At 34.9% G+C, this 25,167-nt stretch overlaps 1 protein-coding gene across 1 annotated transcript in view; it reads right to left on the bottom strand.

Annotated features, from left to right (window-relative positions):
- Window positions 1-25,167, bottom strand: part of UBR5 (ubiquitin protein ligase E3 component n-recognin 5) — a 126,599-nt gene that overhangs the window by 37,652 nt on the left and 63,780 nt on the right. The window contains exons 10-25 of the mRNA XM_011373249.2: window positions 24,463-24,579; window positions 24,273-24,383; window positions 23,488-23,642; window positions 22,557-22,674; window positions 19,023-19,207; window positions 16,594-16,703; window positions 15,670-15,782; window positions 14,209-14,352; window positions 14,006-14,117; window positions 13,606-13,760; window positions 13,160-13,357; window positions 9,488-9,698; window positions 8,410-8,536; window positions 4,278-4,429; window positions 3,749-3,844; window positions 3,259-3,382 (exon numbers count right to left, since the gene is read on the bottom strand). Of these exons, the coding sequence (XP_011371551.1) occupies window positions 3,259-3,382; window positions 3,749-3,844; window positions 4,278-4,429; window positions 8,410-8,536; window positions 9,488-9,698; window positions 13,160-13,357; window positions 13,606-13,760; window positions 14,006-14,117; window positions 14,209-14,352; window positions 15,670-15,782; window positions 16,594-16,703; window positions 19,023-19,207; window positions 22,557-22,674; window positions 23,488-23,642; window positions 24,273-24,383; window positions 24,463-24,579 (2,228 nt within the window). The remainder of the gene's footprint in view (window positions 1-3,258; window positions 3,383-3,748; window positions 3,845-4,277; window positions 4,430-8,409; window positions 8,537-9,487; window positions 9,699-13,159; window positions 13,358-13,605; window positions 13,761-14,005; window positions 14,118-14,208; window positions 14,353-15,669; window positions 15,783-16,593; window positions 16,704-19,022; window positions 19,208-22,556; window positions 22,675-23,487; window positions 23,643-24,272; window positions 24,384-24,462; window positions 24,580-25,167) is intronic.

Raw genomic sequence — 25,167 nt, forward strand, 5'->3', positions numbered from 1 at the left:
ATTTACATTAAAAAATTATCAATTACTTTTCTTTACTAAGAAATACATGCTCATGATGAAACAAAAACTAGTTATATTTTATTAAATAATGTACCACCACTCAAAAAAAAAAAAAAAATCACTGCTAGTATTTTCTAGTCTCATATTATCTCATTTAAGAAAGCAAGCCGCCTCTGTGGAACCTTTCTCTCTCTAAACTATGTTCTCCCTTTCTTAGCCTTTAGTGACACTACAGACCAGCAAAGGCTCTGGAGTCAAACAAATACTTTCTAAACGTGGGGATTAGTACACGCTCTATCTCATACGATTGTGATGAGAATTAAAGAAATTATTACATAAAAAGCTTTTAGTACAATGCCTGCCAAATAGCATGTACTCAATAACTGCTGGCTATTATTATAATGTATTTGCTTTTAAATGCATGCCTTCAATATTCTTCACTGAATTTGTATTCCCTCCTGGGTTTCCCAAAATTCCATCCTCAGCCATTTGTACTTCCCTCTCTCATCCACCACAGCAACTGCCACTTCTATGGATGAAAGCACATTTCCAACATCTACATTTGCTTACTTGATGACTCTCCCTGGGATTTCCCAGTGATTTCTCACATTCAACGTATCTAACCACTAAAATCATCTTTCTCCTCAAACCTGCTCTCTGACTTCTCTATGTCAGCCAACAGTATCACTGTCCCTAGCGACTATGACAAAAAACTTGAATTCTTCATGAAGTCTTTCTTCTAAGTCGAATTTTTACTTTTGCATCTAATCTTTCTTTTCCATCTTCAACAACTCATTAGTTCCGTTTATTGCAACATACATATTACAGGCTATACACAGGCATACAAAACATAGCCTAAATTCTAATCTCTACTCTTGCCTATTTTAATCCTTTTTTATACCACCATCACATTATTTATCTTATAACTCCCACTCTGATACTATTATAGTCTAAACAAAACCATTATTCAGAGGATTCAAGCCCAAAAAATAGAGACCAGAATAGTGGCTTTAACCTAACTTTTCAGATTCACTGGCTACTGTTCTTTTAACCATCCACTTCCAACTGGATGAGTCACTGTCTCTTGAAATATTTATATTTCTCCATTTCTATGTTGTCACTCACTCTTCTCCCAACCTATTTCTCATGGTTCTAATCAAACTGCAACTTCATAGAGCTGCTACTACAAATAAACACATTTCTCTCTCTGTTTACTCCAACACACATGTCCCTCCTACCCCAAATTAATGTACATATTACACAAGCCTAATATCCCAATTTATTTCTGAGCTACTACTAGGAGGCAGACATAAAGTTTAATTCTAGACTGTAATGTTTTTCAGCTTTTAAAAAACACTTTTAATTAAAAACCACCAATCAAAACAACCTCATATACTACTTCTCTCCTCAGGTAAGAAATGGTTGAGAATAAAAAAAATCCTCTGCATCTTTACTAACCAGAAGGATTTTATCTAAATTTACTTTCTTTGTCTTATAAAAGCAAAATCCAACCACCTACTTCTGAAATTGGAGGATAGGTGGGATGGTAGTGGTGATAGGATCATTAATTTGAAAATAATGAATACATTTTTTAGATATCACACACACACACACACACACACACACACACACACACACACACACACCCACCCATCACCGCTGTGCTCAAAATGAGACAATGCTGCTCTCGTACTTTGTCTTAGCACTTTATACATTGCCAAACACAGTTAAGTAAAAAACTTCTTAACTGAGTCATTTTATAGTTAATTAATTTCAAAATATACTACTTAGGGAATTTAATTAGCATCTAGGAAATTTTCTGTATTATAGTATCAAGAGGAAAAAGAATCAATCTGAGAATTTCAATGTTATCACCTAAAAGTCAGGCAAAAAACTTTGCCCCTCCTCTAGTTTGTTTCAAAGATGCTATCAATAATATCGGCTTATTAAAACAATGGAATATTGAGTGTTTTCCAGATATTTTATATATTTTCTCAGATGGGGAGATCGACCATTGCAAGAAAACTAAAATAAAGGACTAGTGTAATAGAAATTAACTCTAGAAATGCAAAATGGATTAAAAATGAATAGAATAGGAACATATGACAAATTGTTAGACAATACCAAATGGTGTAAAGGAAATTATACAAAGATAATATGCCTAAAAACACATAAATGAAAATTAAAAATGACAACTGAGAAAATAAAAATACAAAGGTATGTATATATTTCTATATACACGATTTTTATTTAAGCTTCAAACCACTAATAAATTGGTAAGCTGCTTCTGTAATAATAGCTTTATTTACAATCCAATGTCTCATATTACTAGTAAAGCGGCTTTCATTAAAGTAATCATAAATTCATAAACTGGGTCATTTTCATCCTAAGGTCAATAAGGTTTACACATAAAAGCTCCCTTGCTCTCAAAATTAAAAACTCAAAACAACTTCTTATACTTAAATATAGGGAGGTGACATAAGGGTGATGACTGAGCATCGCAGATCTGGAAGCGAGAGACAGGCTAGGGTTGGAATTCCAGCTGTGCCACTCTCTATCTAGTTTTATGACCCTGGGCATGTTAACTAACCTTTAAGCCCGTTTCTTCAAATACAAAATGGGGACAATTTCACCTACTCCAGATGATTATTGCTAGAATGAAAAGTTAATGCAAGTAGAGTTTGGCACAGACAGTGGCTAACTTTTATACAAAGTTTATTGCTACGAGGCTGTAAAGAAAGATAAACAAAACCTATTAATGGTTAATGAGCATTTACCGCAGAGTACTTATCAGAAACTCTGCATAATCTCATGATGATGCATTCTGCAAGCCAAAAAGATTTCCCAAGAAACCATCAGAATCACAGTCTTAAAATACAGATAACAGGCCGCATGCCAGACCTACTGAGTCATACTTCTGTGTAAGATATTGGGGAAGAATCTATAGAATTTTTAAATTTTGTCAGGTGACAGTGATAGAACTAATTTATGGATCCACATTTGAGAATAACACTATAATCTTTCTAACATATAAATACATGCTCAGATCATGCTAACGTAAAATCATTTTGTATTCATTTTATCATGAAGTTCTCTTTCACTGAAGAGAGCTCAGTAACAGAGGCAATACAGTGCTAGATTCTGGTTAAGTTCTTTTAAAGTTACTTAAGATAACTGTTGTCCATACATTGCAAGATCAACTTAACTTAAAAAGAGCTAAGCTGAATTTTCTTATCAAAAGTATATTAAACTTCTTACTTGGCGGAGAGGAGTTCCCGTAGATAGGGCTGAAGAACTACACTGTCACATAGCAATTTTAATATAAAATGAGCATTGGCCTTTCGATCCTTGGATTCTACTACAGATGGCTCCGTGGAAGGACCTGTAATGAAGCAGATCCACTTGGTAACAAAATAAGAGTAAACAAGACAGAGTGAAAGAATACTCTGGAATAATATACCAAGTATCTATTAAATAAAACACCAGGAAAATATTCTATGTTAATAATAACTTCATTACAGAGAATTTAAACACATTAACACATTTTACAAATCTCGACTGATAAAATATATGTACATACACACCGCAATTTCACTGACATGTGGAAGATTAAAAATTTAGAGAATTAGATGCTTTCAAGCCAAGGGAAGTCTCCTTGAGATAAAGTGTGGATCTGTAAAACCTATATCCAAAATGTGTTCTTTTATCTTCCAAATGCCTAAACAGATAAAGTAGTACAGATTCTCACCTGGAATGGTGGAGGTGCTTGGTCCTTGACCGGTGCCAGTCGCTGCTGTGGTAAGAGATCCCACAGCAGGGGCCAGGATAAAATCAATGTCACCATCTTTCAGTAAACAGAACAGCGGGATGTATATCATTATAGGCAACATATCCCTAACATGTTCTCTTAGCTGGCCTTAAGGCTTTTCTGTGTAAGCCAAATGTCAAATCGGATAGAAGTTTAAATGTAAACTTAACTATAAAAGAAGGAATCTACTAGGCAATTTATTGACATTTTGATGTATCACTAGGTAGCTTCTTACCGGTATGGAAATATATACTTCAATATAAGAGGGTTACCTAACAAGAGTTTCTAGAATTTCAATTTTTAAATTATTAACCCCTTAAACCAAATCTTTATAACTAAATTAGTTATAATACTCATTATGCTACTTTTAAATACTTCAGATTTCTCAATATCTCATTAAAACACTCAATTCCTTTTCTTTCATGACTTTATCTTTTTGTTAAAAACTAAATAAAATAACAGATCTTACCAGGATCCATTGCAGGAGGGTCAGGAACCCAACTAGGGGGAGCTATGGGAGGTGAAACTGGATCCTGATGGTCACTGGATGAAGCTCCAGCTTCATGTCTACCCAAACCAGCTGCTCTCAACGAACGCCTCATCATTTCTCGTAATCTCAAACTAGAAGAACATGGACAAAATCAGAACTCACTACCATGTCTAAATGTAATGAAAAGGTGCACAGAACTTCTCATCTGAGATCAAAGTTTGTTCTATAAACAAGTACTCCAGGCAAGGGCAGTGAAGTACAAATGCCAATTCTGGAATCACAGAATAAGTCAGCGAGGGATAGAAATGAAGCTGGGGGCTCCTAGTACCCAGTTCAGCATTAAAACCACTATATTAAGCTCCCACACAAACTTAAGCACAGGGAACAAAAGTTGCAGTGAAATAAGAGTAGAAAATAATCTTTCATACAGTTAAGATAAACGAACAGCTGAACATTAAAAAAATTTTGTTCTATCCCATTTATAATCAGTAAGAATTAAGTTTAATGATAGACATCAGTGAACATACTGATTAGCACAAAACCAATACTGTTAGCCTACTAAAATACCTTTTCTATGATCTCAAAAGCAACTGAACTAATATCCACACAGTAAGTAGTTTTAAAACAAAGACCAATTTAGATTTATTTTTTATACAAAAAAAAGGTTTTTTTTTTTTACAGTACAACTTGCATCCCAAGGAAATTAATGAATGAAATTGGAGCTTGTAAAATGTGTTATTAGATTTATGTCTGGGCGTGATTTTGTTTCTCCTGCTTTATCAAAAATTTTTTTAAATATACTGCACAGATGTGCACATCACTAAAAAGAAAAAGAAATAATCACAAACACAGACCTTGTTAGGGGAACTGGTAACTGCCTATACAAAAATCTGTACCTCTGAATAAAAGCTTACAAAGGCTACAAAACTAACACATTAAGAACTAACAGCAATTAAGAGAGAGCAAGCAAGGCAAATCCCTTCAATTCAGCCACAATTTTAGAGCTTCTAAATGAATAAAGAGTAAAAGTTCAATTTTAAGGGCCAGGCAACACATAAGGGACTTTATTTTCCCGTGTAGGTTTAATCCCAAAGATAATGACATTTCTGATGTGAAAGACCTAACACCTTACCAGGTGAGCATTATATGTCTACAGATAAGTGTTTTAGAAAAAAATTTATTAATGTCTGCATCTCAATTATGATGATTATTTACTCTGAGAGTAAATGTGTTTTTTCCATAGCAATACATTTTCAATTTTATAAGGAAATTTTTATTTAAAGCATTTACAAAAACTTCTTTTAGAGGCTACTTCCAGGAACACATCTATTTTATAAGGCTTTTGCATGATGTACCTTTGAGAACAGAAACATTCTTTGGAAGACTCTGCAAAGTAAATTTTAATGTCTCAAATAACGGATTAGCTCTTATAGTATTCACTATTAAGAAACATCTATGGTTAATTCTTTTATGGTATCAATGTTTTCTCTCTCCAAACTTAGAAATCTTGAGTTTAAGAGTTTCTGTAATATGGAAGGGAGCAGGGCACAGTGGTTATTTCAGTCGAGGTCACGGCCCTGTCCAAAGACATCGCCCACAGAGAAGGTAGGCTCCTTACCAGTAACAGCGCACACCAAGGTGACTATTCATGCTGTGATGCTCCTATATAATTTTAATTAAGCTCAACTTAGATACTAGGTATCCAAATGTGTCTTACTCAAAACACAGAGAGAGAGAGAAATCAACAATAATTGGGAGACACTGCAAATAACGTGAAAATAAATGCATGTTTTGGGCTTATCAAGAAGAATGCTTCTATCAGGGTCACAAATTCAATCCCTACTGGGACCGGAAGATAAACTGAGAAAAGGGCAGTCAGGTATAAAAAGTAGGGAGTAATGGCAAACTAGAGGCATACATACTCATCTAAAGGCATTCAAATTTTAAAGAAAAAAAAAATTAACATTTTACAGGCCAAACAAAACATATGTGGGCTATTCTCCAACCTCTAGCTTAGAGTAGATTAAGAATAAATGAAGATAAATGGAGACCATAGTCTCATCTTGAACTTGCAAACTCCCAACTTTGTTGTTCTGATGTAGTCAATTCAATATTAAATGAGGGAGTCATTCCTTGTCATTAAAAAAAATTGTCCTTAACCTCTTTTCTTCATTAGGTCTTGGGAACATTTTTAAGTACAATGCCCAGCTCCTCATACAGATTCTTTAAAAACAAAAACAAAAACAAAAAAAGAAAATTATTCTTCAAGATGTTGTACACAATTCATGAAGATTCACCTGTATCCTCAGTGGCTGAGGACAACACTGAGGAGATACCACCTTGGCTGCTAAGATTCAGAGTTTTGACATTTCTTCGTAAAGGCTTGCCTGGAGTCATCGTATTTTCTGACAATATGGAAGAATTCAAGGATGATGTAATTTCCTCTTTGTAAGCACGTTATATCCATGCTACAGAAGCCTTAGAATCCAGTCATGTTCAAACATACCACTGTGACAAAAAAGCGAAGGTCATGTGTCTTCCAGATTAACAATCTCTAGAGTACATACACCTGCAATCAGATGCATCAATCAAGCTTTCCACTAAATCTGCCCTTTGTACTCAGGAACTATTGAGTCACATAACAAAACTTCTGAGTCAAATCATCATCTGAAGGCATTTAACAGTACTCCAGTCAACATTGAAATTGCATCAGTTTTGAGCTTACAGCTCATGAATCCCAGCCTGCATACTCATCAAGGGGCATCGCCTAGAAAATCCATTGTAGGCTAGAGGAGGGTTTCACTTCAATGAAGCAGAGTCTGTGGACTTCCTACTGCCCGGCGTGGATAATAAGACTCCTGTGCTTTCATCTGTTCAACCGGCAGCCCTGAGTTTGAACTGGGTAAGAGCACTGCAGTGAAATCTTCGGCAAATGCCTCAAAGGAGCTTACTCTGCAAATTATTTCTGTGAGCAACACATCACCCACTCCTGAAGCTCCTTTTAGTCTTTGCCTTCAAAATAATCCTTATAGGAAAAAAAAGATGGCAGCACTGGCATTGGACCAACCATATCAGAGTCCAACTTGGAATTGCACCTGTATTTTCCCTGAGGAAATGAAATACCTGACATAGTTCAAACACTAATTTCTTCATGAAGAATTTAAGTTGCTCTCCATTTTAAACAAATACTTTGATTACAGACAAACACTTTGTCTGCTTAGTGTAATCCTAAACAAATAAGCTGGTGATCATTTTCATTTTGTGTAGTCTACATAATATTTTTGTACTGTTTTAAATTATAATTTGGCCACCCAAAAATAATTTTTGATAAATCTCACTTCAGGATGTTTCTGAACCTAAGAAGCTATTGAGTTGGTATCAATTTCAGAAGAATCATTTTAAAGGGAAAGTTGAATATGAAACAGAAAATAGGCAAAGAAGAGTCTTCATTTTGAGTAGACTTTACAACCTATCACATTAGCACAGTGAGCAGTGCTTCCATTAATGATCTGTCAAGTATCCAAGTATTTTGGGTGTCGTGTCTAATATAAATGTGCTTTTTCTTCAGAAAAGCTACTATATTCTGAATTCTTTATATTCTTCATATTTTCTAACACCTAGTAATTTTCAATGTGTTAAAGGTTTGTCCATCCCACAACTCAGAAAGCTGGAAAATTTATAATATCAAACGTTCATAATACACACCAGCCTTTCATTTCTTCCCAGATCATTAAGATATTTGAGAAATTGACCTAAGCAAGCAATCTGAAAATAAAAGATTAAAGTTTTTTCAATTATTGTTATTAGGTGTTCTCCAACTAAAGAAAGTAACTTCCTAGGAAACAAGAATGATAAATTTAAAACACATTCAAAGAATCAGTTTGAACTGCTTGTCTAAATTATCTCCAATTTTTGAAGCATTCTAGGTCCTATTGTTCTGCACTTAAACTCTAAGTAGATATTATCAGACGTTTTTCCCGGGGTGCTATTGGGAAGAACAAAAGCGAAAGGACCCACCAAAGTCATGCATATGACAGGTAGGAGATACATTTCTTTAAGTACTTGGAATATGTTTCCGCCAACTAAACTTTCCTGGTAAAAATCACATTACCTTCGGCTACTTGATGATCCAGCCCGACTACCTGGGCCATTACTTGAAACAACTGATATTGCATTTGCAATGGCCTCAACAGCAGAAAGCCTTTCAGCAAATGTATTTCTTTCGGAGCGCTCTGCTTCTGAAACAGAAGAGAAAAAATTAGGATCGACTTAAACTTTAAAAATAATTAAAGAGATTAAGTACGTACAGGCTAGTAAATGTTAACTGCTATGTTCTTTAGTGCTCTAATCACGTACTAGAGATAATTAATAGCTTAATTTTTCCTTAGAGCAATGAACATTTTAGATTGAACTATGACCTTTAATATGTGAATTATCTCTTTATTCTACCTTACTTTTCAATCCCCCAAAGGTCAAAAATATGGTTATTCATAGTAGAATGAAATATAGCTTTTACTACCAAGAAAGAAAAAGTCCCACATACCAGTAACTCAGTCTTGGTTTATATACTACTTACACTCTTTTAATGATAATGATTAAGCTCTGAAACCTGCAAACCACTATTCAAAAATGTGGCTACCAGAATTATCAATGGCAGAATTCAAAATAAGAAAAAACGTTATGAATTACACAGTTGTACTTTAGGTTTTCAGTTTCCCCTTCATTCAGCCAATTAAAAACTTTATGGCAAACAAAGCTTATTTAATTTTCTAAAAATATCTAACAACTCATTGGGTTATTTTTCTCTCTACATTCTGAAAATTAGGATAAAGGTTGCTTCAATAACTTGCCTTCATCTGCTAAATAATTCTCATGGGTAATAAAGTCATCTGCAATTATAAAATCAGTAAAGCTCATTAAGTATTATACATACAGTTTGTATATATCATAGAGAATAGAACTCAAGAAAACAAAAATAACATTCATAAAAATATCTGCTTATGTTACATACTCATCCTAAGAGTACAGGAATTTTTACCTTCTGAGAATGTCAAAATTCCTAGATTCTACAAAACAAAGTAAAAGCACACATAAATTCTTTAGTGATTTTTCTTTCCTTTAATAGTTGTTATATTTTCAAAATTGCCTAAAATTCCTTTTAAAGACTTTGGTATAGTTCTTAATCTCACCCTCTTCTTCTTTAGTTTCCTTATTGCTGGTTGGAAAGCAAACTGATACACAAGCATGCAAAATATTTCGATTTCCATCACATCTGTGGCTGATAAATGTCTGTAGCATCTGTAGATTCTGCTCTAAAACAACTGCTTGCTCAAGATTCATAAGATATTGTCGACAGGCCTCATAGTCACAGCGTAGGATGTGCTGCATTAAGGTTTGTTTCTGTGCTCAGACAAATTAGGGAAAAAACTTCAATGAATTTGAATAGCACATTATACATGTCAAAAATTTCTCATGACCAACATAATAATATAATTAGCTCTGCAAATAAGTAGAGACAATTTCAGGTAGCCTGGCAGAAAAAGTTGAACTGAAGGGTATCCTTTAAGCACAGCACATAATTAACAGGAACGCAAAAGGGTAGGAACATTTTTTCTAAGGGATCAGTAAATATTTTCAGCTTTTGCAACTAACTCAACTCTGTGGCTACAGTGAGAAAGCAGCCATATACAATGCACAACTGAATGGGAGTGGCTGGATTTGGCCTGCAGGCCATCTTTTATCAAACTCTGATTTATATTATATATATAACTATCAAATTAGAACACTATTAGTATTGTTAACCAATTAAGAAAAGGGTATACATTTTATTTCAGGTTTGCTCATCCCCATAAATCATGACACATGCCATACAATACCCCAAAGATGACAATGAATGTACTTCACTGTCAAAGTCATCACGGTACTGATAAAGTGTAGACTATATCATTAACTGAAGAAACAGCATGCTATAGACTGAATATTTGTGTCTTCCCCAAAATCATATGTTGAAACCTAATCCCCAATATGATGATGTTTGGAGGTGGGACCTTTGGAAGGTGATTAGGTCATCAGGGTGGAGCCCTCATAAATGAGACTGGTGCACTTGAAAGGGGCTGAAGAGACCAGAGTTATCCCCTTTCACCATGTAAGGACACAAGGCTGTCTATGAACCAGTAAGCGGGCCCTCACCAGACATCAAATCTGCCCATGCCTTGGATCTTGGATCTCCAGCCTCCAGAAATATATGAGAAATAAATTTCTGTTGTTTATAAGTCACTCAGTCTATAGCAACCTGAACAGACTAAGAAACAGCATGAGTATACCGAAGAGTTCAAATGTACTTCTTTCAGAATATAAAACTATAGCTGTGGAATATTTAACGGAATGAATATAAAGAATGTTTTGAAAAACAAGTAATATTGTTCATTTTAACTAGAAATAGGAACTGGAAAAAAAAGCAGGTGGGAAAAGTGTGCGAATACAAAGGGAAGAAAGAAAAAAGATGCATTTGAACAACCTGCCACCTCCCCCTAAACTGCATAAATAACCTATCCCTTTTCCTAATTTCATGGAGAGGAGGTGAGTAGGGGAGCACAAGAAAATATAGCGAAACACTATTTTCAGTACCTGCCACATGTGAGATGCCATTGTGATCTTGGAACTAAAACTACGGCTCTCTGAGGTGACCCCATAAATTGCAAGCTCCAGTTCAAGAGTATGAGGTGGGCCATATAAGACTAACCTTGGCAAAGTCTGGTGATATATACACATTCATTAGCATGCTGAGAGAATATGTCCAAGTCTCTCCAAAGACTAAAAATCTGGTTGGAAGCAGCTACTCTATAGGGAACGCTCATCTCCAACCTGCTGGACTGGACATGGGCTCTCACACTGAGCATCGATACCACACTCACCGTGTCAGACGCCAAAAAGTTTATTCTGCATCACTGCATATTGTATTTGTCATTTATTTTTGCAGCAAAAGGCAGGGAGAGCTCAGTAAAAATAGTCCTTGTAGGTCTACTGTACACCAAACCCTAATCACTGAAAAATGATGACAAACTTTATCCCTCCCTATCCATGGGATGATGTCCCATTTTATCTTTACCCTTGAGGTGCTGACAAAGTGCAGGGGTCATAGAATCAAATGCCTACAGAAGCGTTTGAAATAATATAAGTGAGCGGAGGAGGCTAAGTGTAAAAAAAGATAACCGTAAAATAAGTGGCAGCATTTGGACTCACAGCATTAAATGTTAAGTCACGGGAACTGCCATGAATTGGAAAGACCCCGTATAACCTCTAAAAGAAACAGACTAATGTTTTTATGATGGCCCAATGTTACCAGATCTTTAATTTTTTAAGAGCAACTGAAAATATGGATTTTAAATATAAATCCTATGATTTTTATCAAGAATTTCTAAGCAATGTGAAAGCTATTTCTAGGGGCCAAGTTCACATAGCACCTCCTTAACCGCACATCCCTACCAGTTTAGGACCACTAGTCTGGTAGGTTACAATCAAAGCTAAACTAAGAATATGATCACTGACGACTACTAAGTATATTTCTCCAGCTCGGTCCTCTCTCTTCTGCTCTTCAGACTTACACCTCTAAATCTCTATTCACATCTCTTGGATATCTGAGAGGCATCTTAAGTCTAACATGTCTAAACCCAAATTCCTGATATCACCCCCTCACAGCATACTTCATCCCTACAGTCTTCATCTCAATAAATGGCAACTTCATTCTTCCAAAACCTTTCACCCTCTTGCTTCCTCTATTTGACATCCAATGTTGGGTGGTAAATAAATCCTGTTGGTTCTACCTTAGAACATGTCTAGTAGATCCAGAATCTAATCACTTCTCACTCATAACTGTACCTCCTGGGCCAAGCCACCTTATCACCTCTCACCTGGATTATTCTAACAGCCTCCTCACTGGTCTCCCTACTTCCACCCTGTTGCTCTAGCATTCTCAGCACGTCAGCAGTGATCCTTTGTAAGTCAAATAAGGTCAATTTCTGCTCAAACTGCTCCAATAACTTCCAATGGCACTGCCTCCACATCTAACAAATACCTCGACCACAATATGCTCAAAACTAAACTCATCCTCCCGCCTTATGCCATTTGTGCCTCCTCCTATTTTTCCTCTCCATACTCAAATCAGAAGCTTTACAACTCCTTTTCATTTACTGCTGATGTCTAGTCATCAAACATTATAGTTTCTACTTCCTTAGCAATCTCTCAAATCGACCCCGTCTTTCTTATTTCCAAGAGTTCAAGCTTACTTTGTTTCTCACCTGGATAACTAACTGTATTAGCCTTTTTATCAGACCTCTGAAATTGTTCTCTATACACTGCTCTTCTTCTTTGTGAAAAGCCAGCTCAAAGTCCTTCTTCCAGCTCTCACAAGGAACTCTCACGCCCCCTAGATGAGCACATATGGCATCCACGTGCCCTTCTCCAGACTTATCAGTGCTACTCACTTATCTTTATAAACCTACCTTTTGGTTATATCAAAATAGCAAAAGAAGGTATACACTCCCCTGTGCCTGGGACAACACGTCCCGCCTTTGTCTCACGTCTACCCCTATCTGATTATTCGAAGTTGTGTCCAGGCACCACCTCCTCAGGGATGTCTTCTCTACAGTGACAGCCTGACTTATACTCCTCCCTTTGTGCTCCCAGGACACTCTGCATGCCCTTCTCAAACACTTAAATTACTCATAATCACTGATTTACTCATCTCTCTCGTCCCAACAGATTATTAGCTCCTGTAGGGCAGAGGCAATGAATGATCTATTCAAGATTGTCTCCCTAGACTCTAGCAGAGTCTTCCAAACTCAAATATCAAGCGGTTTTACCTCTACAGCCATGATGATAATAGCAGCTTTCTTTTTGATTGTTGAATTGGCAGGGAGATTTATTAAAGAGTGTACACCCATTCCAAGACTACTAATAGGTGGAAGATCGAGCCAATCAGGATCCCTTATTCCTCCCATGCAATCTTTGGCCATTGGGTAGATAGTACCATTTCCATCCCGAAGAATAATGGGAGACTCCTATAACAGAGAGAAAATAAAAAAGTTTGGTTCACAATCAAAAATGTATCCCTTATTTTTACAATATGTGTATTTATTTTCAAATTAATTACTTATATATAATGACCAAACAAACCTAGTATTAAAATGTGCTAAAAATTCTGAATTCTTCAATTTGGAATAATAACAAACTAGAGTCAGACCCTAAGCATCATAAAAATGCCAATGTTGTCATATCGTTTTTCAAAAGCAAAAATAAGCCTCTGTACCTGTCCAGCAGTGAAAATGGCTACATTCCTCTCATTCTGACCAAGGAAAGCAATGCTGCTTGTAGGGAAATTATTTTCCTGTTCTGCTTTTCCTGTAGCAAGATCAAAGATACAGTACCGTACCCAATTTCCAGTCTTCAAAACAGCATGCACACCTTCAGAAACACACAAATGTAAAAAAAAATTATATGAATTTATTAATCTTTAATAATTACCTACTAAATGTTGACCTCTCTGGTCATATCTGTAAATCAATCCCAACAGATGCATTTTATTCCATTATGTTACACACAGAGGAGAAAAACTGCCAAATGCCCCAAACCACTTTATTCTGTTCACTAACAGCATAGTATTAACTGTATACAGAGTATGCCACTTGAAATATTCATGAAATATTTACCTTTGGAATCTACGTTCACTGCTAATATTTCTGTTTTTTCAGGTATGCAAAGCTTTTTAGGAGTCCTTTGGAAACAGTCAGGAACTTTGGGTGTTCCACCAGTTTTGACAACCTGCATGAAACAAAAGGAATTTTGCTCTAGAATTCTACAACATCTTAAGGAGTCAGTTCCAAAATCTTCCCACTGAGTCCTCTACACTTACTTGCAGCTCATCAATCCTAAGTAACCTACAATCCTGCAGGAGAGAAGAAGGGTCCGCATCTGAACCAGAGCTGCTCTGACAGTTTGTATTACTGGATGTTCCAGGAAATTTTACAGCAACATAGGCACCATCCACTTTCAGCACCTAGACGTACAGGTAAATATGCTAAATATTAATAATTTATATGAAATCAATATGCAAATGATATTCATTGGATTAATTTAAAACTGAAGGCATTTAATTCCTTATGAGTATATTTCTTCAATGATCACCAACATATAAAATTAACCCAAACAGATTCACCAAAGCTTTGTTGTTGACATCTTTACTCAAGTCTTATTTTCTAGAAAAGAAAATGACCCACATAGTCAGTGATTACAGTCTGTGGATGTTTGGTAATCAACTAAAACCCACAAGATCCTCCAATCATTCCTCTTTATTAGTTTAGAGACTTGCTGTGCAAAAGAACTTTCACAATGATGGTAGTAACGTTCTATACCTGCAATGTCTGACACGGTAGTCATGAGCCAGAAATGGCTACAGAGCACTTGAAATGGAGCTAATGTGACTGAGGAGCTGGCTTTAATGTTATTTAATTTTAATAAATTTACTTAGCCACACATATAGCTAGAGGCTACCGTATTGGACAAGAGAGGTATACAGTTAACAATGCACAGTAAGACAAGAACCAGGACTTGAAACCAGAATACCTGAGTCTCACCTCTGCTACTTACTTTTGATTTTGAGCCAGTGTGATCTTCTCAGAAGAAAATACCTGCCCATAAACTAGTTCTATTTTGAGAATCAAATGGAATAGTATATGAAAAAGGCCCTGTGAACTGTAGAGCATGGTGTATCTACTCTTTCCTTTAAGTACAAAGGAAAGACCATCACATTTCAAAAACTCATGAGCAATCAGGAAAACCTCTACTTTGCAGATATTCTACAACTATAGATACATTTTCTTTTCAAGTATATGTGGAGAGAAAGATGAAATTAATGACATTCCAGCTGATGGTCTCTACAAACTTGGTTTCTTCTCCAGAAAGAAGGGAAGAAAAAGTAAAAGGTGACTTGAAGAGAGTAGTGAGATTTTTAAATGTTATGGAAGATGATCTCCATTAGAGCTGTCTAAAGTTCCAAAGACTGGACTGTACCTAAAAGCAATATATCTCATTGTAGCTTTTCCATAAATCTAAAATTATTCCAAAACAACATTTTCTTAAAAAGTAACATATCAGCATAAATGCTCAAGGAGAGGAATAATAATCACATGTCCATCAGTCAGGGACAGAGGACACCTGCATCAGATTAAGGGATGGGCTGGAGAAATCACTGAAGGTGAGAAATAAAGCAGCTCTGAAGGACGAGCTCATGAACACTCACCAACCATAAGTTCTTGGATAACCAACACCATTACAGTTCTAATTAATTAAGAATTTTTAGCTATTTTGAACAAACCTTGCCAACAGGAACATTCTTAACATCTTCCACAAAAACGACTTCCCGAAGAGACCACTGCTCTTCGTTCACCTTTTCCTCCTCCTTCGGGGCAGGGGTGGACCGCCGTCGTTCTTAGACAACAACAAAATGGTAAGTACCAAAAAGAAAATGTGAAAGAGACTTTATAGATTTTATCTAAATATATATATATATATATAAAAAGATCATTTGTAAAGGGATACAGAATTACGATATCTCAATAAAAATTTTGTGAACTGCTGCTTTATGAACTCAGGTCTTAGGATCGACTTCTACTTCTAATGAATTCACAGTGAAAAATGGCCACAATTGTTAAATGTCTAACGATATTAACACTGCTACCACCAACTACAAGGAAGAAATACAAAATGTATTTTGGACCCTAGAAATTAGGGCTAACTGAACAAGGCTTTTTAAAAAGGAAGATCTATTGGTCTGTTCTTAAAACTATCATGTAATTATTAAAGTATAACTTTCAATTTCCTTAACTGCAAAGCAACTACACTGTAAAACAAGTTTATTTTGAGGTACTTTAAAAATGTTTTAAATCTAAGGTGAAGTAGGTTTATAAATTCTACTATTTCTGAGCAAAAGCTATGACCAAGTCCTAACCGATTTACAATGTTCTCAACAAAGGTGGGCAGATACCTAGCTAGTGACAGTTATTTCTTTCTATTACTGCAATGTGTTTTACATATTGTAAAAATGAGGAATAGTCAACACTATAAATACTACTTTTTAATTTAAATAAAGCTGCAAACAGAAAAAGCCAAACCAGTAGAAACACAATTATATAAAAAGATACTAAAAATGGTATGAGTTGCCTCAAATCAGGAACAAACAGAACACGGCAACCTGCCTGGCACCTTATTTTGACCACTACATCCTACACATAAAACTTACTATATGGCATTGATGCACTGCTGGCAATTGAGGATGCATCACTGCATGTGGATGCCGGAGATGGTGGAGGACCCATTTCTGTTTTCACTGGTTCCTGCTTGTTTTCAGGCCTGATTAGAAATAAGATTCTCTTTATAATTAGGAAAATTAAGTGTTAGGAACTTACATAAGACTCAAGTTTATTCTTATGTAAGGGAATTAAATATTAAAAACTTGTACAAAATGGTATATTTTTAAGACTCAAGGTACTGAAAAAGGTATACAGTACGCACTTCAAATTTTTAATGTTTTAAAATAAGGAAGAAAAATATACCACATAAAGCTATCAACAACTTGGAACAATGATTCAAATAAGCCTTATTTAGGAATAACGACAAAAGCTACACCAAATTTATCAAGATAGCTTTATCATAAACCTCTTGAATAAACAAGTTTCGCATTTCAGTGAATCCTGACTTGGACACAGCAATTTAACTGAAAAAAAAAAAAAGAATGGTAAAGGGAAATAAATAAAAAGCCCACTAGATCATTAATTTGTTAGAGGTCAAAGGTGGAAATCTACTCACAATAATTTACAAAAATTTATTGCTGAACCATCTGGCAATAAACCATCATCTGCTACAACTAAAATGAGAAATTTTAAGACTAGTGAACTATCTCTCGAGTTATTTCATTATACGTAATAATTATACTTAGTTAAGATAATTACAGCAACTATAGAATATTCTTCCATACATGGTGAAAGCATTTTTATTTACTAAAGGGCAGAAATCAATTGTTAGAAAAGTCACATATTACTCAGAAATTTGTTATACATACATCATCCTGGTATACAATATAATCAGAGCCATCATTTTAACCTCCTCATCTTCTGCTGCCCCCACCAGGAACTTTCCCTGAGTGTAGAAACAGTCCACAGAAAACGGGTATTGTTTTTGCCAGCATCTTAGCAAAGTGCTCTGTGCAAGCAAACATGAACACTCATGGCTGCTCTGCAATCTTGTGGTAGAAGCAAGCTGATCCTGACTAATCTCTAGCATGCCTTTAAAGTGAAAGCATTTCGATGATTTGCAAAGAAGAGTTGATTGACATGAAAATGATTATCCTCTAACATTTAATTTCACTTAGCTCTTTTACTATATTTGTTAACAGAGATGGCAAATTTCAAGGAAGATCTTGAAAAACTTCACATATACAGGATTGAAATAGCATATTCTATTTTAATCTCATTTATACTATTTAATGCACATCAAAAATATTTCAAATGTTCTTTACAAAGCTTCATTAAAAAATGAAAATTTGTTTCATTACTTTATTTTTAGGATGAAAAATATCAATGTAATTAGGAAGAAAGTCTATAAACCCATTTTGAAAAACAAGACAGCACTAAAACAAAGCAAAAAAAACCTAATTAGCCATAAATTACAATAAGTTTGGTTTAGTAAAGATCCTTTTTAATTTATTTAACAGAAATCCCTGTGTTTCAGAATTTCAATTTGTATTTTTAACATTAAGAGGAATAGCAGCTATAAAGGTAGTAAATTTATAATGATTACATTCGTTTGAGCAAATTAAAAAATTTCAGAACTTTAAAAACCTTTATGTATTATATATAGTACAATCCAATCATTTCTTTTCAATGCCTGTATACATTTAGGAAAAAAAACACAGCAAAATATTTAAAGTGTTATTTCTGGAATGAAATATTAATACTCTTCCGTGTTTCTAAAATGGTCACATTTTTATATAAGATTAAAAAAAATTTATTTAAAAACTTTTATTAAAGTCTTTAAGTTCATGTACCTCACAATCAAATTATAATACACTTAAATATTTTTAAAGAGGAGTAGATGCGTCTAAAAGTCCAGGTGTTAAGATCTGTGTATCTGGTTCCCAAACCATAAGCCAGAATGTGGGCTATCCACAATTCCGTGGTTATTTCTGTTCACATATCCCTTCAACCCTAAAATTTACAAATCCTTTACAGAATTTCCCTCCCAGCACACTGACCTTTAAAACCCTTCCAATGATCAAGATGTGCAGCCAAGACATTAGTTAGAGAGTAAAATGATGAGAGCGAGGAAGGAGAAAGTGGGCCTAACATAGTAGGGCTGAACACACTGTTACTGCTACACAACACCTACAAAGGACACATTCTAACGACAAAACAAAGACATCAAAAGAGGGCTTCACACCACCACTCTGGTCACTGAATGAGAAGAACTATAATAGACAAATACTAAACGAGCTGCAATCAGCAAATTTTACCAATTCCTTTCAAAACTCCTGGGTATGTTAAGAAGACCCCATCGTGTTAGCATTTTTCTGTGTCACTGTACACCTCTAAGTCTCCCTTGATCAACGTCCTTCATATACAGCGCAAACTAAAAACTGGTGTAAAATCAAGACTAGTTAGGTATAGTACTTACTTAGCTTCAGTAGTTTTGCTAGCTTTGTCCATGCTTTTCAAGCTCTCAGGAGACCGAAGTTGAAATCTACAGCTATCATTCATATTCCAAACTGACTCCATTAAGACACCAACTTTAGGAATCCCAGCACTAATTGAAAATGCAACTGCTCCAGCATGATAAAGAGGATTATTTCTTAAACACACCTATCAAGCAAAAGAAATCACCATCAACATGACATAATTTTAAAACAACCTAAAAAAGTTTTTCAAATGTATGAAAACAGAATATATTAAAAAAGTATTGCTTCCTTGGTTTTCCAAATATGATCTTATATAATCAAGAAGGCTGATTAAAACATGGACTTAAAGGTCTCAATTAAGAAACTTTACTCCCAAAATTAAGGAGCAGGAACAATTTTAGTAACATTTGAAAATTAAAATTTCATGCAGCAAATGTTCTGACATTCTGTTATAAGGAAACAATAGAAACAGCAGAGAAGAAACTAAAAGGGTCATTAAAAAAATGGAATGTAAACAAAAGTTACACTTTTTATGTTTCTTATTATTTGAATTATTTTCTTCCTTAATTCATGACACTCTATAGGCTCTACCACTTCGTATCTACTGATGACTGTTTCCCCCAGAAGACTATTGTCTTCTACAAGTCAGAAGCATCAATGGATAATATAAGCCTTCTCTTAAATTAAAAGAGATAATATGCAGATGTTAGTGTTATAAGTTAACTGAGTTCAGGAATGAACACTCGATAAATTCTCACTGCCAGGGAACATGCTGAAACCAACAACCTGCATGGCAGCACTATCAAATGCACTAAGAACAGTTCCAAAAAACAGATGAATATTATTTCTGGAAATCTCTTTTGATTTCTCTAGTCTTACTAACATTCTGTTCAGTCATCCAATAACTAATGATTATGTTGGACTTGACCGCTGCATACGTGAAGACCATGACTTTCGGTGATTTGTAATTAAAGAGACACAGAAGAAGGTGGTACAGCTGAGAAGCATGGGAACTGGAAACAATGGAGAAGAGTTGGAGTTCCATCAAAGAATAGCTGCGTGCCACTACATACAGTGCTACAACCTAGAATAGTTCACAAAAGCTGACTTTTTGAAAAATGTATGCCCTGCTTAGCTGTGACTTAAAAGGAAGTTTCATCCATAAATTTTCAAAAAGGAGTGGTAGAAGCTTAAAACGTGAAAGAGGACTAATAAGGAAGAAGGCTATCACTGAAAAAGAAATGTGGCGAGACATATTAGAAGCTATTTATTAATGTCTTCTTATAAAAATAAATGTACCTTAAAGACAAGGAGGTGTGTATCCAGGGTCCAGTATATAACAAGACAAAAATACAGGCATTCCTCAGAAATATTGTGGGTTCCATTCCAGACCAGCGCAATAAAGTGAATATCGCAATAAAGCGAGTCACAAATTTTTTGGTTTCCCAGCACATATAAAAGTTATGTCTACCCTATATTGTAGTCTATTAAGTAATAGCACTGTCTTAAAAAATAGTATATACCTTAATTGAAAAATACTTTATTGCTAAACTGCTACCCATCATTTGACCCTGCTGGAAAAATGGTCCTGAAAGACCTGCTTGATGCAGAGTTGCCACAAACCTTCGATTTGTAAAAAATGCACTATCTGCAAAGTGCAGTAAGACATGATAGGCCTGCACAGTTCTCTCAACAATTATGATCTGTGAGTGCAGTTGTAACTGAAACCTCTAACAATTCTTTTCCAATGTTAGTACATGAATGCTCTCCTTGTCCTATGGCTGCTGACTGTCTTAAACCTCCAGTTTTCTACAGCTTTAAAACAAAATCTCAGTTCTACACCAAATATTTTATCATTTTTTTTCTGTGTTCAATCTTTAAAAAGCAAAGGAAAAAGAAATAAGCGGCGCCTGAGTGCAGCACATGACACACAAAATATTTTAAAATACTGCTATCTTTCAGCAATTTAGTGCCAAGCTATTTTGTTTAGCTTTCCTTCAGTATATCTTTAAAGTATTTTTCTGCTGTTTATAGTAAGGCCACCCTAACATGCCAATAAGGCAACTGCTAGGGATATCCTGCTATTATGTGAGTCCAATGAACATGGAACTGTTCAGAACATCAGAAATCAGCATTTTAACTAAATAAGAAAAGGGGAGCTCCAAAGAGAGAGAGAGATCTGCTCCATGCAACTGGCATAAGTAATAAAGGCTGAACAATAACATTCAAAATCATGAAAAATTGCTAAAAACTTCCTAGTTGGTAGGCCAACAAAGGAGTCAGAACAAGACAACCATGAACAGGACAAAAAAATAGAGCCACAAACAAAAAGGACAGCTCCATTTGAGTTTTAGAGAAAAGTAACAGCTAAAATGGTTACTACTTTTTAAGACAGAAAATATAAGTAAAACCATCTTGTAGTGATGACAAAAAAAAAAAAATTTGAAAGAAAGTGCTGGATGAGGAAAGCACTACCACATTATGTAAAAACCACCATTTGCCTAAGCGTTAGGGATTAAAAATTACTTCAATATTCATTGCAGCACTTGCTATGATGAATACAAGTGTAAAGTTTTATCCTAAAGATAAACTACAATGAGAGTCTAATGAATTAGAAGTGTAACAATAGTTCTCCAACTCTCTTGGTCTCAGAACCCTTTTTCCTATTACATTTTACCAAGAACCCAAAACTCTTTTATGTGTATCTTATCTAGTTGGCATTTAATATACTAGGAATTAAAACTGAGAAATTTAAAAATATTTATTTAACAGTAACAAACCCCATGTTAACATTAATAACTTTTTTTATGAAAAATAACTACATTTTCAAAACCAGTGAGAAAAGTAGCATTGGTTACATTTTTGCAAATCTCTTAATGTTTGATTTACTAGAAGACAGCTGGGTTCCTATGTCTGCTTCTGCATTCAATCGGTTGTGATATTACTTTGAGTAGAGTATATGAAGACAATTCAGCCTCACAGAGATATATAATCGGAGAAAAATGGACTCTGCAGACTCCTGGAAAGGGTTAAGAAGCCAGCTGCTGTATTAAAAAAATCATTTTCTATAAGATACCTACAGGAGTCTAAACTATCTGAGTCAAAAAGAGCAACTGGTGGAATCAAGTAATTTGATGAAGCCTCGATCCTCATGCTGACAGTAACCCCAGAGAACGGTATCTTTCAAACAGCTTGGTTGTAAGACTCATGCGTCATGGGTATTAAACACAGTGATGCCTAGGCCCCGCTACCAGACAACATGTCAGGTAAGGGGCTTCAGACTCTGCATTTAAGTACCAAATGATTCGTAAACCAGATAAATCTGGGAACCTTGCCCCACAGAGAAACCTCCTGACATCAGGGCAAAATCTGTTACTCAATTACTGAATAAAGAATGATGTACCCCATACATGCCACTGGAACCTGGTCCTTCAAATAACATTCATTTGTAAAACTGCTTATAGTGGAAGGGAGAAGAAAGTGATTCTGAAGAGAAACAATGTCCCTTAGGACAGGCTTAATTCTGATCATACCTGGGTACCAACAGTGATGTTCGGCATCGAAGAAATACCAGCACTAGATTTGGGCTTTTTATTTTTTGCTCTAGCTTTCTCTAACATTTTTTTCCTTTGACTAAAAGGAACTACACCCCTGAAAAGGAAAAGCATAAATTGGTCAAAGAAACAGCAAAAAATCCCATCAAACAAATCTGAAATTACACACATGATTTAAGTATTTCTGGTATAATCGAATTTCTCTAATATTTTTGCTTTGGAATCACAGTAATATGTTCAACTTATTCTTAATTATAACTTATCATAAGTTTAATATATAACTTGATCAATTTTTATTAAACTTTTAGGATTAAAATTTACAGGAAACTCATCATGTGATATGTTCTTCTAAATAATTACATTTCATTGGTAGGTTTTTCCATATATTATTAATTCTGCCAATCCAATTTACTGATAACTCCTTAAAACACAACAGAGAATTCTTTTTAAATAGTAAATATTTAAGTAAGGCATAGAACAGTCATACAATGAAATATTTTAATAACCCTCAAAATTATATTTTAATAGTGAATGATAAAAGCATGAAAAAATACTGTATTACCTATCCTTTCAAATATGTAAAAGCAAAGTACTCATTTATATACAGGCAAAAAAGATTAAAATATCCCCAAATGTTAACAGTAGTTATTTTGGGGTTGTAGGATAATAAGTGATTTTTATTTGTTAGATTTTTATAAAATTTCATAATATTAGTCACTAGGTGAGCATTTTTATAAGCTTTTCTTTCTTTAAGCGTTTTTTTTTTTTTGTGTAACGTTACTTTGCTCCAAAGTAAACTTTCACTCTCTATAAAGCATTATCTTTGCTGACCTCATGCTGGCGTTCACTACCCAAAGCACCTATTTACGCACATGACACATTCACTGAGTGCCCAACCTGCGATACTCACCACCAATATAAATTGTTCTCTAGCTGGGCACAGGTGTAAAGGGCACAGCAATGTAAAGACACAATCCGTTCGCCTTGAAGTTCTGAGTAAGTCTGTGCAGTGTGCTCTAATTTAGAAGCCACAGAACTTAAAGTTTCATCGACCCATGTAGCAACCTAAAGAACAAAATATTAGAGCTTTATAATTTTTTTAAAAAAGTAATCTTTTCAAAAGAAATGGTCAAAAAACTATATACTCTATGGACTGGAATTCTAAAAGGTTTTGAACTAAGGGCTAAAAAATAAGTCATTCAGAAAAGGTATTTAATAAGACTAGAAATTAAAATACTTTCTTCATACAAATAAATCAAGAGCAATTATTAAAATAACTGTCTAAAGCCATCTAAAGGCATTCATCAAAAGTAAACATTTGTTGAGACAATTTCTTAAAAGAAGTTAGTGACTCTAAAGCCAAACTGAAAATCTAAGGTATAATAATCCATACTTTTTCAATCCATAATGTAATCTCAAGCTACAATGCATTTCAATATCTTTTTTTCAGCATTTATCTGAGTATTTTTTTCTTCCTTTAAAGCAGAAAGCTACTTCTAATGCTGGATTATAATAGAGATAAACCAGTAACAAAAAGATTATATACTGAATTACTCTACTAAGGCTAAGACACTTTGTATTTGTGGAACTAGTTAGGAAGACAAAAAATGAAAAGATAGAAATGGGGCAGAGGAAGGAAGAAAACCGAGGATTTAAGCGTGAAATGTTTATCAATCAATGCAAAGTGTTTCATACCTTGTTATTTTCTGTAGCTACAGTTGCTCTTATGCTATTTGCAGACAGGAGGACTATCTTTTCATTGGTTAGTCCCAAAAACGTCGCTCGTGGATGATGTAATGAAGGATTCTTTGAAAGTATAAGAAAAATTATTACCATTTTGTATGCTGATATGTAGAGTTATCTGATACAAGAATTAATAAAATACCTGTGCATTTCTGTAAGGCTCAGATTCACTCCACTTCCACTGATAAAGTTCTCCTTTACTGCTAACAGCCAAAAGCTCAGAATATAGAGCCCCAATACAGATGAATTTTGTTCCATCCTATAAAGTAAAATAATATAATGGTGTATATATATAAAACAATTGCCAAAATTGGATTTGATCACTACATAAAAGCTGGATTAATTATGTGAACACATAAACCACAGCTATGAAGTCTTTAGCACAGCCTGCACGGCCCCCCATAATATGGCCACCTTCCTGCTCCTGGACCACGTCCACCAGGATCCCACCATGTCCTTGTTATTCTCCTGTGTTGCTGTTTCTCAGGTGACTCACTCCCTCACCTCAATTAAGTCTGCTCAAATGAGACTTTCTCTGACCACACTACCTATGAAACCGCCACTCTCATATTCTGCCCCCTTACTTTGCTTTCTTTTTAGTTCATAGCATTTCACAGCTTGACATATATTAACTTGTTTATAGTGTATCTCATTTGAATGTAAGCTTTGTCTTGTTCACCACTATAACAGAAGATTCCTTCTCTGTAGGCTCTTCCAAGCTGCTGAAACAAATGTCTGTGTTGGATTTTAAGGGGAAAGTTCATTTAGTTTTAAGGCAATGCACACGGAGTAAGTCGGAATGCAATTAAATTTTACAAAGCTTAGACAATAAATACAAATAAATATC

The sequence above is a fragment of the Pteropus vampyrus genome, unplaced genomic scaffold (genome assembly GCF_000151845.1).
Source record: "Pteropus vampyrus isolate Shadow unplaced genomic scaffold, Pvam_2.0 Scaffold222, whole genome shotgun sequence".
Lineage (NCBI taxonomy): Eukaryota > Metazoa > Chordata > Mammalia > Chiroptera > Pteropodidae > Pteropus > Pteropus vampyrus.